This window comes from Schistocerca serialis, chromosome 3 (genome assembly GCF_023864345.2).
Source record: "Schistocerca serialis cubense isolate TAMUIC-IGC-003099 chromosome 3, iqSchSeri2.2, whole genome shotgun sequence".
In the NCBI taxonomy this organism is placed as follows: Eukaryota; Metazoa; Arthropoda; class Insecta; order Orthoptera; family Acrididae; genus Schistocerca; species Schistocerca serialis.
The window spans coordinates 309,644,310-309,662,902 of NC_064640.1; the positions used below are offsets into that span (position 1 = coordinate 309,644,310).

General features: G+C 38.5%; 1 protein-coding gene across 22 annotated transcripts in view; it reads right to left on the minus strand.

The window, feature by feature from the left end:
• LOC126470108 (ensconsin-like) overlaps positions 1 to 18,593 on the minus strand; it is a 406,217-nt gene that overhangs the window by 117,875 nt on the left and 269,749 nt on the right. For 10 of the 22 annotated variants that reach the window (XM_050097699.1, XM_050097698.1, XM_050097691.1 and 7 more), the window contains exon 3: positions 2,853 to 2,930. The exons of the other annotated variants lie outside the window; for them this stretch is intronic. In XM_050097699.1, coding sequence (XP_049953656.1) covers positions 2,853 to 2,930 — 78 coding nt within the window. The remainder of the gene's footprint in view (positions 1 to 2,852; positions 2,931 to 18,593) is intronic. 22 annotated transcript variants of the gene reach the window in all.

An 18,593-nucleotide genomic window follows, 5' to 3' on the forward strand; every position in this document is an offset into this window, starting at 1 on the left:
TGAGAACGAAACGTCAGGGAGAAGAAGTTCTACAGATCGACCACGGCAACTTAGCCCGGAAGAGTTTACTGATAAATTGGTTAGTTCTGTTTCAAAGATATGTAAAAGAAAACATCAGTATCATCTAGGCCTTTGTGTTGCAGAATCTGAAATATTTCCTATACTTATATAAAATATAATGATGTGCCCAGGGGGAGGAAAGACACTGCACTCTCTGAAATTCGTCATGTTGTCTTGCAAATTGCAGAGACTGTAAAATATCTAGATTCTATCTACCTATCGTAAAAGGTATCTGACACTGAGTCACGTCCTGGACTTTGAAAGACAAAATTATCCTGGACTTGCAAAGACAGAATTGCATGGGATATCTTTCTGAATATGTGATTGGGTGTATAAATTTCTGACAGAAGCCAGTACATAATTCTGGACAAGTAGTGTTTGTCATAAATAAATGCAGCATTAGTGATAAGACTAAGAAGTAAGATAAGACTGTCAATGTTTTCAATACATAGCCTGTCAGGTTTCATAAGCAGCACTCCCAGCTTTGTTGCTGAACACTCTATTATGAACAGTAGAGGATCAATTTTCAAAGAGTAAAGATAATTTACACAAAATATTAATCTGATGAAGTCAATTGTAATTTGCCTAGTAGATAAATGCAAGACACTGTTCTAGAAACTGAGGAAATATTCATAATATTTGAGTGACCCATTCATCTTCCATTTTTAATGAAGATATGAAATACAACAAACACATAAAAGCAGCAGTAGAGAGGGTGAACAGAAAATCTTAACCTTAATCTAATAGCAGAAGTCTGGAAAACAGGCCCATCTGCCAAAGAAGACCACATATTATTTCAATACAACTTTATGTTGGGTTTTGTTAAACTGATATCTTCAGCAAGCTGGTCTAAAGACAGAGGTCTAGTGAGATCAGAGGTGTGATGTTGGAGTTGTAATCATGAATCAGATAGTAAAAAAGCATTCTAGAGAATGTCTAGGAACTTGCAGCCAATTCATTGGAAGACGAAGTTGTTTCCATGTATAGCTGGCGGGTAAGTTTACAGAACTCTTATCTACATTCGGTAACTATGAGAAATGGTCTCTTCTTCACAGGATCCATTTACATTACCAGATTTACAGGAGGCACAGGGAAATAAATCTGAATCATCACAACAATATATGAGTGTAACTTGTCCTGAATATGATTCCAAAATTTCATTATTGTGCCATTCACATTATACAAAAAATTGTGTGGCAAATTTGGCATTTCAAGATAAAAGTCAAAAGTTATAGAGAAAAATGATCAGAGATAAGTACAGACAAAAATGTTACCTACTGAATAGGAATTGCAAAAGATGGCTGAGCAGACTGCTAATTATCCTGTAGTGGGTAAATTTAGGGAATTATGAAACTACCGCAGCAGTAATGTTACTAAATGTGAACAGAAACTGAGCCACTCAGTTGCACTTCTCATTTGCAGTAATTTATGGCAATCAAAAATAATTTAAATATGTCATCAGGTTCTATGGTTAGCATATCTGGTTATTACAAGTTAACAATATTTCACCCATACGACACATCTACATTGTGGTTCTAGTACTACAGCCATTTAAAAACACACAAAAATAATCAACAGCAAAATAGATATGGTGTCACACAAGAAAGTGCAACATCTAACAACACAAATGTTAGTATGGAAAAAGAGGACCAAATTTGATGAACAGTAAAGTATAACTACCAAAGTTTTACTTCTGCAGTCTCCCAATATAAATGAAATCAACGAAAAACTGCAATGCTTCCTAAACTGAAAAATAAGTTAGTCACTTAACATGTATTACTTAAAAAATTGCAAAATCCTCCACGACTTTTGATGTAATGAAAACATTCCTGCAGAAGCAATATGAAGAAACCGTGCGTAAAATTTTGTTATCTATGATTCTTTTGTGTTCATGATAAGAGAGACTCTAGGGAACAAGAAAACTGACATGTTCTACAGCTTATAAATGAGACCTGTGAAAACTGAATGACTGCTTCCACGTGAATATTAATTCCCCTTGATAAGGGATTGCACCCACTTTTTCTTTTTGGGGCCAAGAGCCATACTTCCTTCTTCAAATCTTTGTGTATCACTGCACAGCAACAGACAGATAGAATACCAGCAGTTTTTGACAGTTTACACACAGCAACTACAAAAATCAAAAACACTTAACTTTACCTCATTTCTACGGGCTCACTGCAGTGCTTTTCCTCACCACTGCTGTATTTAGACTGTAACTGTAAATAAAATCTAGAAAAAGGGCAGCATAAGGCAGTGATGATGAACATTTTATGGATATTTTCTGCACGTCTTATAAGGCAAATGTTCTGATATTTTTTAAATGTATTACAACATGTGTGACAAGAGCTGTTACAATGTTGTGTAATCATTATATGACATTCAATTTTTTATACAGTTATTGAATAACTTTTACATTTCTCTACCATCATGTCCTTCCATCCCTCTCATATCATTCAGACGATGATCTCAGTACACCAAAGAACAAAATTATTATTCACCCACAGAATGTGAAACTGCTTTTGCTTCTAGCATGTTAAAGAACTGTACTCCACTTCAAACCTACAAAACTGCAGATACGCTAGCATGCACAAAATAATGAGTGCCATAACATGCAAATACAATAATGTTACAATGCAATAAGACAAGCTACATGGCAGTATTCTATACAATACATTCTTCTTGGTAAATGTGCAAATGTTCAATTAATTACTAAACAACACTTGTAAAATGCTATCCATGCTTAAGACTGCCAAACCACATCTCTATAGTTGGGGAGTAATTATTAATATTACCTTCGCTAACACTTTCATTCTGAAGTAAATCGGGCTCTTGTCCAACGTATGCAAACCAGTGAAGTGTACCAGATTGTCCTAGACAGATGACAAGAACCTTGCATGTCTCTCAACAGAATACAAACACGCTAATGACATAAATGATTTGTCCATGTTGTTATTATATGAGACATAATTCTGAACTATCTGATACTGTCACCCACAAAATAATTCTGTAACTTCAAAATATACTAAATCAAGTAATCAAGTACATAGTAGTAGTAAGGAGAAAATATGGCACGAACAAATGTAATTATAAAAGTATACTTATGTGCTGATGTGACACTAACAATACTTGTTTTCTTTTCCTTTTCCTGGTTCTTTACCCCCATAAATTTTACAATATAAGTGTGCCATATGGTGTCAAACGGCTTTAACACAGCAATATCTTTTTACATGACTACTATTCCAGTACTAAATTACACATGAAGTGATTGTAAAAGTTTTGTATTTGATCAGACTAGCACAATCTCCATTTCTTGACATAAATACCACAACATGAAGTGACTATGCTTTGAAAAAACTAAAGAAGATTTTTAACTTGCTTTTTAGCCAACTGGGTTGTGCATCCTCAGCCACTTGTGTCAATTAGAGACTTACCAAATTACATTTTACTGCAAGTAAAAACCTGAAACACATCTCCATTTAAATAATCACAAGACTCCAAATTTTATGTTGTACCACCAGGAACAGCTTTGTTACTCCAGCTATACCATAAGTAAAAATCTTCTTTTTAAGATGCTATACTCCAGAGGTAAAACAGAGAGATTTTAAATTTAAGTTGTTGCAACATCCACCCTACTCTCAAGATTTCCACCTTTCGGCTTTATCTGCACTTAATGTAAAGAAATTTGTTGCATGTAATGAACAATACAGAATTTCAATCTCAAAGGCCAGGAAAATAGATGTTAAAATAAAAATATTTTTACACAGATAAGGAATTAATATACCTTACAGAAACTTACTCCCATTCTTTCCAATATCACTTAGTAAACAATGTGACAATAAATCCGTTATGCTACCTTGATGTAGGGCATTGACCTGTCAATCACTCAATCAGTCATCTTCTGTCTAAATCATATGTGCCTTATCAGTCTGAGTGAACCTCACTTCTGTTTTCCAAATAAGACAATGTTCTTGGTGGTATTTGGGATCAAATATAGCTCCCTTGAGAGGCAGTCAGACACACCAATTGCCCTACCATAGAGGTAAACAAATATCACTGTAATGCATCAAATCACCAAATACTTCTTAACGTTATTCACTAAAGATGACTGCACACTCAAATTGCAGCACTTCAGAAGCATCCATGTGCTACAATAATTTCAATGTATACTGTATTGTAGTAGTAGTAGTAGTAGTAGTAGTAGAAGCAGCAGCAGCAGCAGCTGTAGTAGTAGTAGTAGTAGTAGTAGTAGTAGTATCAGCTGCAGCAGCACTGCAGATGTGTGATTAATTTGGGTATTTAACATTCTTTACATTTTTTATACTTCTAGATATTGTATAATTTGTTTGATCCTTTGAATTATCATAAAATGTTATTTCAGACTAAAGGAACCACCTAATTTTTGTGTCCACCACAAACGGATCATAGTACACTCTAAACTTCTTGCTGAGTTATATGAACTGCAAAATAATCAACATACATTTATGTTACTTTTTTATCAAAGGTTCAAAATGTTGACAGTTTTTCTGTCACTAATAACAGTAATACAAGTACCAGTACTATTAGTTGTAGTGATAGTCACGGTGGTGGTGGCAGCACAAATATGAAAGATATGGCTTTGTGATTCATGAAGATATATTGGATCACAACAGCACTGTGCAAACCACACTGAGACAGTACAACATGGAAACATGTGAGATACATGGCACACCAGTACAAGACTTTCAACAGCCATGTGGACATTTGGTACACAGCATTCAAGTTGAAAGAAAACAAGATGGCACAGCAAACACATTCTGATATTATACATAGCTGATGTATCGGCAGATTGATGACATGAGGTAGACCACAAGTTTAATGTTATTCCTTGAGTCATTCATGACAGTGAAGAAGGTTCATGAAGAGGGACAACATTTAACTGCAATATGAGTAAGGTTGACCATGCAGTAAGTATCCAAAGACATTGAACCAGCACAGCAACTGCCTTGACTAGAGAACTTGCAGTAGGTTCTTGGATACAGATCTTATACTAGACTGTACTGTCAGGTTTTGAAAGTTGCTCTGCATACTCAGTGACTTTCCAAATGCATTACTTCACACAAAGGAAGCATGTGGTCATATAATAGAACCCAGTACGTTGTCCTCGATGGTGAGTGTTCATCGGAGGTGAGGGTATCATCTGGAGTGCCCCAGGGAAGTTTGGTAGGTCCGCTGTTGTTTTCTATCTACATAAATGATCTTTTGGATAGGGTGGACAGCAATGTGCAGCTGTTTGCTGATGATGCTGTGGTGTACGGGAAGATGTCGTCGTTGAGTGACTCTAGGAGGATACAAGATGACTTGGACAGGATTTGTGATTGGTGTAAAGAATGGTAGCTAATTCTAAATATATATAAATGTAAATTAATGCAGATGAATAGGAAAAAGAATCTCGTAATGTTTGAATACTCCATTAGTAGTGTAGCGCTTGACACAGTCACGTCGATTAAATATTTGGGCGTAACATTGCAGAGTGATATGAAGTGGGACAAGAATGTAATGGCAGTTGTGGGGAAGGCGGATAGTTGTCTTCGGTCATTGGTAGAAATTTGGGAAGATGTGGTTCATCTGTAAAGGAGACCACTTATAAAACACTAATACGACCTATTCTTGAGTACTGCTCAAGCGTTTGGGATCCCTATCAGGTCGGATTGAGGGAGGACATAGAAGCAATTCAGAGGTGGGCTGCTAGATTTGTTACTGGTAGGTCTGATTATCATGCGAGTGTTACAGAAATGCTTCAGGAACTCGGATGGGAGTCTCTAGAGGAATGGAGGTGTTCTTTCGTGAATCGCTACTGAGGAAATTTAGAGAACCAGCATTTGAGGCTCACTGCAGTACAATTTTACTGCCGGCAATTTACATTTTGCGGAAAGACCACAAGATACAATAAGAGAGATTAGGGCCCATATGGAGGCATATAGGCAGACATTTTTCCCTCATTCTGTTTGGGAGTGGAACAGGGTGAGAAGATGATAGTTGTGGTACGAGGTACCCTCCGCCACACACCGTATGGTGGATTGCGGAGTATGTATGTAGATGTAGATGTAGATGAATGTGGTGATTTTACCACCATGAATGATTCCAGGAACAATGGGATAGTGTCCTGCTCACAAGTGAGTCCTAGTTTAACATTAAAAGTAGTTCTTATTATCAGTTAATTTGTTATGCCCATGTGTCACATTATGACACTACTAATATTGTGACAGTGATTTTGTCCTCATCTGAAGAAGCATTAAGAGCACTAAACCACTACATGTGTTTACTACGAATGCTGTAAAGGAAGTGGTCTATAGGGATGTCCTGCAATAGTATGTGGATAACAATGATTAGGCCTGAAGGATGAGCAGCTGCAATATAAGGACTTCAAATATTGAGGCTGAAAAGTTCAGTTCTCTGACTTACATCAAATTTAAAATGCGTCGGACACAATAACCAAAAGGATTGCAGCCCTAAATCCACCACCATGGACCAATGCTGATCTTCAGAGAACAATAGTGTAGCAATGGGGGGTATTTCCACAAGCCATTCAAAACTTACTCATTTGCCTTATAGGAAGCCAGTTAAGTACCCTACATTGTCATCATAGTGCATCTCGAACCTTACTGATGTTCTGTATGCCATCAGTGGACACCACACGCTCTGTGTCATCTATGGCCAGTTTTCTGTTATAACTTGTACCCATACCACTGTGTCACAATATTGCTACAGCATCTTTAAGTGCACACATAACTGCCATGATCATGTTGTTACATGGATCCCTAAGATCCCTCAATGTACGTCCACATGAGTATCAGTAGCATCAGTGGTAATATTAGTAATACATGTAATTATTATTATTATTATTATTATTATTATTAGCCTATACTTCATCATATTCAGCCTAGATCACAGTTGTTTCTTATACCTTTCACAATTTCAATAGCTTCAGAACAAGGCAATAAAAGATTCTATTAAAATAAAACACATTTTAATATGGCACTTGGCAAGTCACAGTACATTCTATTTTTCAGTTGTTGGTATGGTGGTAATCAGAACGAAACAGAAAAGGGATGACAGCAAGTGAGATACCTCAAGAGATGGGCAACAAATACGGAAATTTGTTTCCAATCTACCAATGTTGACAGTAAATCAAATGATACAGAAGCTGTCTTTTTTTCCTTCCTTAACAAAACTGTAATGTCATGCTTGACGATAGTGTATTGCAAGTTCTTATCTGTAAATTTGAGGCCAGTATTTGTTGCTCCCTATTCTGCCATCTTTTAACTGTTAGTTACAATGGTGAATTGTTGCTGATCTCTGTGGTAAAAGGCATTATCAGAGAACAGCAGCTTAATGTAAGAGGAACCACTGGAAACATGGCGTCCACTCATACCGTAATGTTCGCCCCTGGTAGATGAGTGGTCTGCGTGACGGGATATCATACCTAACAGCCTGGGTTCGATTCCCGGCTGTGTTAGAGATTTTCTCCACTCAGGGACTAGGTGTTGTGTTATTCTTATCATCATTTCATCCCCATTAACACGCAAGTCGCTGAAGTGGCATCAACTCGAAAGAATTGCACCAGGTGAACGGTCTACCCGACGGGAGGCCCTAGCCACATGGCATTCCATTCCATAATGTAATCGAAAGGTTAGAATAATTTACTTATGACCAATGTAATCTCCACATGTGCTCTGCTTAAGATGGCAACATTATGCACATTGCTTTGTGCTCTTATGCATTCAGATCATCTGGTAACTTCACCACTGGTGACCTGAGTAACAGATAACTTGAGCTCTAACTTGAAGGAAAATGCTGGGGATGAACAAGTTCAGAGACACAAATGTTGTTCTGCAAGGCAACAAACAATTAAGCTTCAGTCACATTGTAGGTGGCATCAGAACATATGGCTGCATGGATCTTCGTGATGTCCATGGCTGTCTTACTGGCTGAGAATTCATTAAACACAATTTGGTACTCTATGTAACAGCTTCTGCATTAAGTGTTGACTCTGAATTCTGCCTAAAGAACAACTGTGTCACATCAAATGTAGTGGGTATCTCTTAGAGATACCTTGTGAAGGCTGTGAAGTCTCAAATGGTTCTGCCCACCATGAGAAAATAAGGCTGTACCATAAATAGAACTTTTAATGGCAATGCTGCTTCCAGGTGGCAACTGCATGATGACTAAAGCAGATAAGGGAAGAAATGTGAATATATCCTGTAATAATGCCTCTATAGTAATACCTTTCACATCAATACTGATACTGAAAAAGGATAAAGTTCCATGGTCCAAAAAAAGCAGAGGATCTTTTGGCACCGAGAATTGAGTCATGTTATGCATTACAAAGTAATATAATGAATGTCTATGTTAAAGAAGAGTCCCAAACATATGGAAGACATGGTCTAGGTCTAAATACTGGGAAAAATAAAAGTTAAGAATCACAGGAAAAGCATTTTAAACATATTGTGAAAGATTCAAGAAAAATTTTAGAAATTTGCAAGATTCTCGCAGGCATAAAATCCAATCAGTAGATGTTTAGAAAAGGGAAATCAATAGACAATGCTTGAAACAGTTCCATGTGTACCATTAGCGAATCAACAGAGAAGTAGATCATAGGAATTTTGATCGTTATTGTTGGGGTGTTCAATAAACTGAAGTGGCCCATCTTATTCATGCAACTGAAGGAAACTGGATATCCAAGAGTTCTCTACAACTGTCTATGGTATTACTTCTGTGGCAGAAAATACAAACTTACTTGACCCAGAAAATAGTTAATAAAAGAACTGACACTTGCTGTCATCAGTCTACTATTCATGACCCAGGACAGAAGCAACGTACCTAATACAACTGCATATAGAGTAAATTCTCAATTCAAGCATGAGAAAGTGTTCTAAATGTTAGTGTATCTTGTATCCTGAGACAGAAGATAGAAACCAGACCAGTATTAATGTAGTGTGATGTGGGAAATCAGATGGTGGTGGTGGTTAGTGTTTAACGTCCCATCGACAACGAGGTCATTAGAGACAGAGCTCATGCTCGGGTTAGGGAAGGGTTGGGAAGGAAATCGGCCATGCCCTTTCAAAGGAACCATCCCGGCATTTGCCTGAAGCGATTTAGGGAAATCGTGGAAAACCTAAATCAGGATGGCTGGAGACGGGATTGAACCGTCGTCCTCCCAAATGCGAGTCCAGTGTGCTAACCACTGCGTCACCTCGCTCGGTGGGAAATCAGATCCAGGCAGGCCTGCACACTGAGCCCTTAATGTTAATCCATTGAGCGGATTCAATCCAGGACTGTCATAACTGCCCAACCTGGAAGTGGTCGCGTTAATGCGTCCAGCTACCTGAGCAGGTATGAAAGAACTAACAAAAGGTTGTCTACAAGGCTAGATTTGCTGTCCCATCTTTTCAGATGTTTCACTTGTGACAGTGCTGGAAAATATGGGAGCTACAAGAAAAGTAAGAGGTTGAATATTATTTGCAGGCAAGTTACTTCAGGTGGTAGCAGGAGATTCAACACAAAAACTAAGACAACTGTAATCACATGCTAGGTGCTCTCCAAGAATAGTGAACAGAGAATAAACTCTAAATGGCCACATACAATATGGTTTACCTTGTGCTCTAAGAGGAACTCTGAAGAAGCAAACATTTTTAAGTAAAGATAGATCAAGAACAGCTAAAAAGATGTCATCAAGTATATGGAGTTGCTGTTAGACAAGAGAAAAGTCTTCTCTTCCCACAATATCATACAAGTGTGCAAGAAATAATTTTATGTAACAAACAATCTAGCACATATAGGATAGAAATGGTCCTGACTCACAATACACAGTATTAGAATAATCACAAGGCCATTCTGTCATGTTTGCAGGTTATGGAGCTAGTGTTTAGGCTAATATGGTGAAACCAGCACAAACCTTGTTACAAGTAAAATGAAGTGTGAATATGCAGTTTATAGGTACATATACAACTGAACCAGCTGGAGGTCTCAGTGTAGTTATAGTTACATGGCCAATAGAACTGCAAATATGGAAGAAGGGCAAAGAATACTGGCCAAGGGTGGGAAAAACAATGGAAAATGTTATAAACAGTGCTTTGTGAATTGTTGGAACATCAGCATGGGTATTTTGATTGGTACTGTGGGAAGGAAAAAGATATCCAGCACTGTAAGATGAAGAAGATGCTGCTGATGCTGAGCAAGTGTTTAAGGTGACCAAACAGCTACGATCTTCAGTCTCCTATTCACCCCCAGAACAGCAGCAGTGCACTTAATCTGTTTGCGTATACAGTTAATTCTGTGTACATGTGTGAGAAAGTGTTCTACATGTTTGCATAACATGTATCTGAGGCAGAACTTGGGGACTAGCTTGGTATTCACCAACTGGCAAATGGGAAACTGCCCTAAAAGGAGGAGAAGAAGTAAAGGCATAGCTCCTGGAAGAATGGCAGTCTTACTAGGAAACACAGCAACAATAAGAAGATGTGCTTAGAATTTTCTCTTGTGCACAAAGATGTGACTTAGCTTAAAATATACAACAGCCCCAAGGTAAATGATTCACTGATAACTGGACACGAACAATCTGAAAAAGATAAACCAAAAACGAGTAACATACATGAGTGAGGCTGCAAAAGAGCTCTGGCTCTTGTGGTACGAAAATGTAATAAACAACCATTAGTGGCATACCATGATAAGAATTTCTTCGAGAGAAGAAAGGCTATGGCACAAAATTAATGAGATAACAAATGATGTTTCCTTGAAGGAACCAGAAATCTATTAGAAGGAAAGTTGGGCAGGAATGGCACAGACCTAGGCAGTCATCTAACAACAGCTGGTGAGGATGAAATGAACCAGAGGACAAGAAGAGAAAATTGAAGAGGAAACACCTACAGGCCTGCAATAGGAATAGACAATCACCAGCACAAAGGGAACACTGAATTAGGAGTTCGCGGTACATTGCGGTGCTGCTTGGCTGCAACAAAGGTCTCTCATTCGGTGTCATTGAGGTGGTATCCAGGTACCTATACAAGCCTCGACAGGTCTTGTCATGGGGCATATCCTAGGAGGAGGAATTTAATGTCTCGCCACAATGAGATTAAAAATTGAGTACCCCTTCACATTGGTGAAGGATAAAGAATGAAACTGGCTCTGTCCTTCCCATAGAAACCACCCTCGCATTTAAAAACCTTACAAAAGAAGTGACCACAATAATCTTGTAAATCATAAGATGAAGGACATTATGAAATCTGTGAATGGCTGGCTGGCTGACTACTGGACTTCACTTTCGTATGCCAGGAATGGATACAATCTGCTGGTTCTAGGTGAGAGAGAGAGAGAGAGAGAGAGAGAGAGAGAGAGAGAGAGAGAGAGAGAGAGAGAGAGAGAGAGAGATACTGCCCTTCAAGAAAGTTGTTGTGCTAAAATTATTCTTGGAACAGAGAACTTACTTAAACCCGAAGAAGAACGATCTGAAATATTTAGCGAGGAATGGAACATATGTCAAGAAGACATCATAGGAGGGGAAGTGTTTATTCCAGTCTACAAAAATATTATCTATTGAGGCTGAAATTGAGTCTCATTGTGAAGTTATCTAGCTGCAAGTAACACGTCAGGTGAATTCATGTTAATTATCAAGATATTTTTACCAGCCACCCAATTCCCCCGTGACAGTCTTACAATCACACACACAAAGTCTACCACTTAGTAGTGTGGAAATACCCCGATCATGACACATTGGTTAGAGGCAACTTCAACCTACTCAGTATAGACTGTGATGTCTATGGATTCATTCCAGGTATAGATAGGCAGGTAGTCTTGTGAAGTACTTTTGAACACATTTTCCAAAAACTGTCTTGGGCAGTTAATTCCACAATACACATGAAACCGAAATATTTTAGATCTTGTAGCTTCAAACACGCCTGACTTTATCAATGGTATCAACAAAGACACAGGGATTAGTGATCACATCACAACAATAATGATTACTAAAATTAATAAAGCCAGCAAGAAGCCTAGGAGAGTTTTTATGCTGTAAAGAACAGATAAGCAGTTCTTAGCTTTATACTTAGACAATGAATTAGCATCACTTAGAATATGATGGATGCAGAACTATGGGTAAAGTTTAAACTGATTGTAAATCACGCCCAGGATTAGTATGCGCCCAAATAAGTCGATTAATGGTGGAGAAGACCCACCAGGGCTTAATAACAAAATATGGAAGTTGCTAAGGGAGCAGAGACTGTGGCACTCTTGATTAAAAAAGAAACACAAAAAACTTGGTAGAAACTACTGAGTCTGTAAAAAGATTGATGAGCAAAACATACCACTACCACCAATGTATTTTAGCAAACGATCTACTACCTCCACATCTACATAATATATTGCAAGCCACCATATGGTGCAAGGCGGAGGGCACCCTGTACTACTCCTAGTCATTTCCTTTTCTGTTCCACTAGCAAATAGAGCAAGGTCTGTCTGTGTGCCTCCATATGAGTCCTAATCTCTCTAATTTTATCTTCATTGTCCTTACACTAAATGTATATTGGTGGCAGTAGAATCGTTCTGTAGCCAGCCTCAAATGGTGGTTCTCTAAATTTTCTCAATAGTGCTCCTCGAAAAGGATGCCGCCTTCCCTCCAGTGATTCCCATTTGATTTCCCAAAGCAGCTCCGTAATGCCCATGTGTTGTTCAAACCTACGGGTAACAAATCTAACAGTCCGCCTTTGAATTGCTTCAGGGTTTTCCTTTAATCCGACCTGGTGTGGATTCCAAACACTTGAACAGCACTCGATAATGGGTTGCGCTATTGTTCTACATGTGGTCTCCTTTGCCGATGAACCACGCTTTCCTAAAATTTTCACAATAAATCAAAGTTGACCCTTCAACTTCCCTGCTACAGTCCTTACATGCTCATTCCATTTCATACTGCTTTGCAATGTTTCACCTAGATATTTAATCAATGTGACTGTATCAAGAAACACACTACTAATATTGTACTCAAACATTGTGGTTTGCTTCTCCTATTCACCTGCATTAACTTGCATTTTTCTACCTTTAGAACTAGTTGTTGTTCATCACACAAACTAGAAGTTTTGTCTAAGTCATCAATTGGCAGTGTAGCACCGTGTCAAACGCTTTACAGAAATCTAGGAATACAGAATCCGCTGTCACCCTTCATCTATATTTCACAGGATCTCATGTGAGAAAACGGCAAGTTGAGCTTTGCACAAATGATGCTTTCTAAAACTACACTGATTTGTGGACAGAAACTTTTCTCTCTCAAGGAATTTTACTATATTCAAACTGAGATTATGTTCAAGAATTCTGCATCAAACCGATGTTAAAGATATTGGTCTGTGGCTTTGTGGATTCATTCTTTTATGCTTCTTATAAACACGAGTCACCTGCGCTTTTTTTGGGCGAGAGATTCACGAAAAGTGCAGGCTAAGTAAGGGGCCAGTACTGTAGAGTACTCTGTCTAAAACCAAGATGTGATTCCTTCAGGACCTGGCAACTTATTTGTTTTCATCTCTTTCAGTTGTCTCTCTAAACCAGTGGTGATTATTACTATATCCTCTATATGGAAGCCTGTGTGATGGCCAAACGATGGTATGTTTGTATGTTGGCAATTTTACATAGGATCAGAATTTTCTCAGGTTCTTGGCAAGATCTATTACTAAAGTAGTTATTGTGAACTTCGTGTATCAATCTTTTTACAGAAGCATGAATTTCTATTAACTTTTGACTGTCATCATTTACCCATTTGCTTTTAGACCATGAGTGCAATAGCATTTGCTTCCTCAGTACTTTTCGAATTTTGTTGTTAAATCATGGTGGGTCTTTTCTTTCCTTAATCCACTTACTCAGCAAATACTTCTCCAGAGTATGATTTACAGTCCATTTAAACTTTGCGCATAATTGCTCTACATCCATCATACTCTAACTACATGATTTCAGTGTACTGTCTAAGTGGGATTCTAACAACTGCCTATCTGCTCTTTCTGGTGGAAATACTCTCCTAGCCTTTTTGACTGATTTAATAACTTCAGTAATCACAGTTGCTACGATAACATGATGGTCACTAATCCCTGTACCAGGATATTCCAAAGGGTTATGACCCAGGTGGCAAAGAGATGGGAGTTGGTGCGGCATAAGGATGGATGGTAACTATGAGGTCAAAAATATTTCAACTGCATGTGGGCTTTTTTTCAGAAAATGTGTTCAAAAGAACCAGGGAAAATTCTGGGTATACATGAAAACACTAAGTAGGTTGAAGGCCCCTACCCACTTACTTGTTGACCAGTTTGGTGTAGCAATAGCAGAGAGCAAAAGGAAAGGCAAAGTTCTAAATATCATGTTTAAGAATTCATTCATGGAGGACAATGGAACAATCATAAAATCACTTGATGTCATACAGACATCTGTATTGATGATATAATAATAGACATCCCTGGCATACAGAAGAAACAGAAAGGGTGGAAAACAAATCAGCCAAGAGGTCCAGATGGAATTCCAATACAACTTTACAGAGAGTACTCTACAGCACTGGCTCTTTAGTTAGCTCGCATTTATCAAGAATCTCTCACTCAACGCAAAGTCTCAAGCAACTGGAAAGAAGTGAAGGTGGCTTCTGTATATAAAAAGCACGAAGTACGGATCTGCGGAATTAAAGAAAAATATCTTTAACATTGGCCTGCTGCAGAATTATCGGAACACATTCAAGGTTCAAATATAATAAATGTCTTGAGAAGTAAGAACTTATGTCCACAAATCAGCATGGATTTAGAAAGCATCAATCATGGGAATCTCAGCTTACTCTTTTCTCACACAATATCCTGCAGACCATGGATGAAGGGCAACAAGTATATTCCACGTTCCTAGATTTCTGGAAAGCATTTGACACTGTGCCCCACTGCAGACTGTTAACAAAAGTAAAAGCTTACAGCACATGTTCCTAAATATGTGAGTGGCTCAAAGACTTCTTAAGTGACAGAACCCAGAACATTGTTCTTGATGGCTGTTCAGAGACAAGGGTAATGTCTGGAGTGCTCCACGGAAATGTGAAAGGAGTGTTCTTATTCTCTATATACATATATGATCTGAGAGACGAAGGGGAGGGGGGGGGGGGGGGAGTGTAATCTGTAGTTATTTTCTGGTGAAGTTGTCATCGTTCAGTGACTGTAGGACTTTGGGATGATACACGATGACTTGGACAATATTTCTAGTTTGTGTGATGAATGGCAGCTTGCTCTAAATATAGATAAATGTAAGTTAATAAAGATGTGCCAGAAAAATGTTCCATAATATTCCAAGACAGCATTAACAGCGTACTGCTTGACACAGTCACATCAATTACACATCTAGATTTAACATTTCAAAGTGATATGAAACAGAATGAACACCTAAGGACTGTAGTAGGGAAGGTGAATACTCGACTTTGATTTATTGGGAGAATATTAGGAAAGAATGTTTCACCTGTAAAGAAGACTGCATATAGAATACTAGTGTGGCCTATTCTTGAATACCTGCTCACATGTTTAGGACTCCCACCAGGTTGGATTAAAGAAAGACATCAAAACAATTCTCGGCATTATCTCATGAACAATTACACAGTGTGGGAGGCAGGAAAGAGGGGAGGGGGGAGAAGGAAAGGAGAAAACACATAACTCAATTAATGGCTAGTTTACTAAACATCAAAAAAATGAGTGAAGTGGCCGAGTAAGGCATGATTTCTGTGGCTCTGTATGAAAGCAATATTTTACTGATTTTCTCCTACAGATCGGGCATTAGGTGAACAGATTATGTTCTAAACAGCCAAAAGGCTGGGTGGTTGACTTGGGGGAGGGGACCAAACAACGAGGTCATCAGTCCCATCCGATTAGGCAAGGATAGGGAAGGAAGTTGGTCATGCCTTTCAAAGGAACCATCCCGGCATCTGCCTGTAGCAATTTAAGGGAATCACGGAAAACCTAAATCGGGATGGCTGGACACAGGTTTGAACCGTCGTCTTCCTGAATGTGAGTCCAGCCACCTCACTTGGTCAGCCAAAAGACAAATGCAGTGTACACTGATGTAATGGAGAGTCATCTCCTTCTAAGAATTCAATATTGCCTGGTTGTGTCTGACTCTCCAAAGTATGATAACCAGTTCGACATTTTAGTTGAAAAAAGCATGACAGTGACTGATCTGCATCACTGTCTGCTCTCACTAATAGTAGATGGTGACTATTATTCTTGCTCCACTGAATGGTGATGCCTGTTATTTTGGTTTTGGACATTTTGACAGCTTGATAAATACTTTAATCATGGCTGTGAAAGAATTTCAGAATCCCTTGGAAACAGTACGGGTATGCAAACTTTATGTAATTTAGAAGTCATGTACACTGATACTTGAACAGTGAAAATGTTACGGGTATTCTCAATGTAAATTGTTTTCATAAAGAAGGTCTAATATTTAGTAACAAGCAACCGATAGTTTCTTTGCCAAATTGAATCATCTGACGACTTTGTTTAAGTAGAATACAAAGCAGAGGATAAAATATAGCAGAACAATTTAAATTTGTCCAAAACTGGTAATAACAGTTGAATAAAAACATTATCTACACTGTTTTGCTCAAAAAAATATGAAGAAATATACAGAAGATTCTTGACAAACAAATGAGTTACTTTTGGCTATTTTAAAAGTTTAATCAATGATCTATAAAAGTTTTATCAGGTTAAAAATTTCACAGATGTGTAAAAAGTTAAGTACATGGAAACTTCTTGCATTATTCAGCTGTGCTGTAAACTACAATCTGTAGACTCCAAATAAAATTGCAAGTATAGTGACAAGTGCATTAATACATTACTGTGATGGAATTAAAGATGCCCCCAGAAGCAGTATGGCTGTGCATTAGAATGTAAATTAGAAGTACCGTACATCGATTATTAAACTGTGTCAAGTTGTTTTCTGTGTAAGTGGCCTAGCTGATAACACAAAGATAGCTTGAAAATCATTATTCATGTCAAGAATATTGACGATACTGAAAAAAAGTATGGCTTTCTGAAAAAAAAAAAAAAAAATTGCAGAGCACTCAGCCTTTTACCAAATTATCCACTACTTGTATATACCATTTACAGTAGCATTTTTGATACATTTTAATATGCTGTCTAATTAGCCCTCTCTTGGGCACTGTGTGCGCTGTCAATATCAACTCCTCGTTTGTATTACTATGACCATGACACATTCACACAGACTGCTCTACATTAAGAGAACATAAATTGTTGCCTAGGCTTTACTATGAGAGATAGGAAAATTGGTTCCAGATGGCCTGGGGTGTGAAGCAGCTATTAAAATCAAGCATGTTGTGCTTAGCAGTGTATTCTGTGTATTCTACCACTGGGTGGTCAGCTATGTTCTTGGACAGTTCAGCAGTGGCCGTTCATTTTAATGGACAGTTGGTTGGTAGTCATAACCACATAATAAGCTGTGCAGAAATTTCACAAGAACTGGTATGTAACACAACTGCTTTCACAGGTGGCACTGCCTCTGACAGTATAGGATAAGACTGTGACGGAACTGGAGTATGGTGTGCTGGGAGGGTGTAACAAACAGGTCTTGTACCAGGATATTCCAAAGGGTTATGACGCAGGCGGCAAAGAGTTGGGAGCTGGTGCAGCATAAGGATGGATGGTAATTGTGCACAGACAGGGTGGGTAGCGGAATGAAATAGGATGTTCATTTCCCGGCTTCAATTACTTATAATTGTGTCTAGACATGAGGAACATTGTACGTACAAGCTTTCCCATCTCTCCTAAAGTGGTACATCGCTGCCCACCAAATCTACACAATGTCCACATCCAACTTTCTGTTACACCCATTACCAACCCCCTGCCACATGGGCCATAAACCTGTGCAAGCCTGAGGTATGAGTCCTACCCCATACAGTCAGTGGATTTGGAACAAATTCACATGACATGTTAATAAGTAGCATGCAAAAAGCCATGAAAAGGTTTTTTGTAATAAGTATTAATCTTAATGCTCACTGCAAAAATACACTACTGGCCATTAAAATTGCTACACCAAGAAGAAATGCAGATGATAAACGGGTATTCATTGGACAAATGTATCATACTAGAACTGACTTGTGATTACATTTTCACGCAATTTGGGTGCATAGATCCTGAGAAATCAGTACCCAGAACAACCACCTCTGGCTGTAATAACCGCCTGGGCATTAAGTCAAACAGAGCTTGGATGGCGTGTACAGGTACAGCTGCCCATGCAGCTTCAACACGATACCACAGTTCATCAAGAGTAGTGACTGGCGTATTGTGACGAGCCAGTTGCTCAGCCACCATTGACCAGATGTTTTCAATTGGTGAGAGCCCTGGAGAATGTGCTGGCCAGGGCAGCAGTTGAACATTTTCTGTATCCAGAAAGGCCTGTACAGGACCTGCAACGTGCAGTCATGCATTACCCTGCTGAAAAGTAGGGTTTTGCAGTGATCAAATGAAGGGTAGAGCCACGGGTCGTAACAC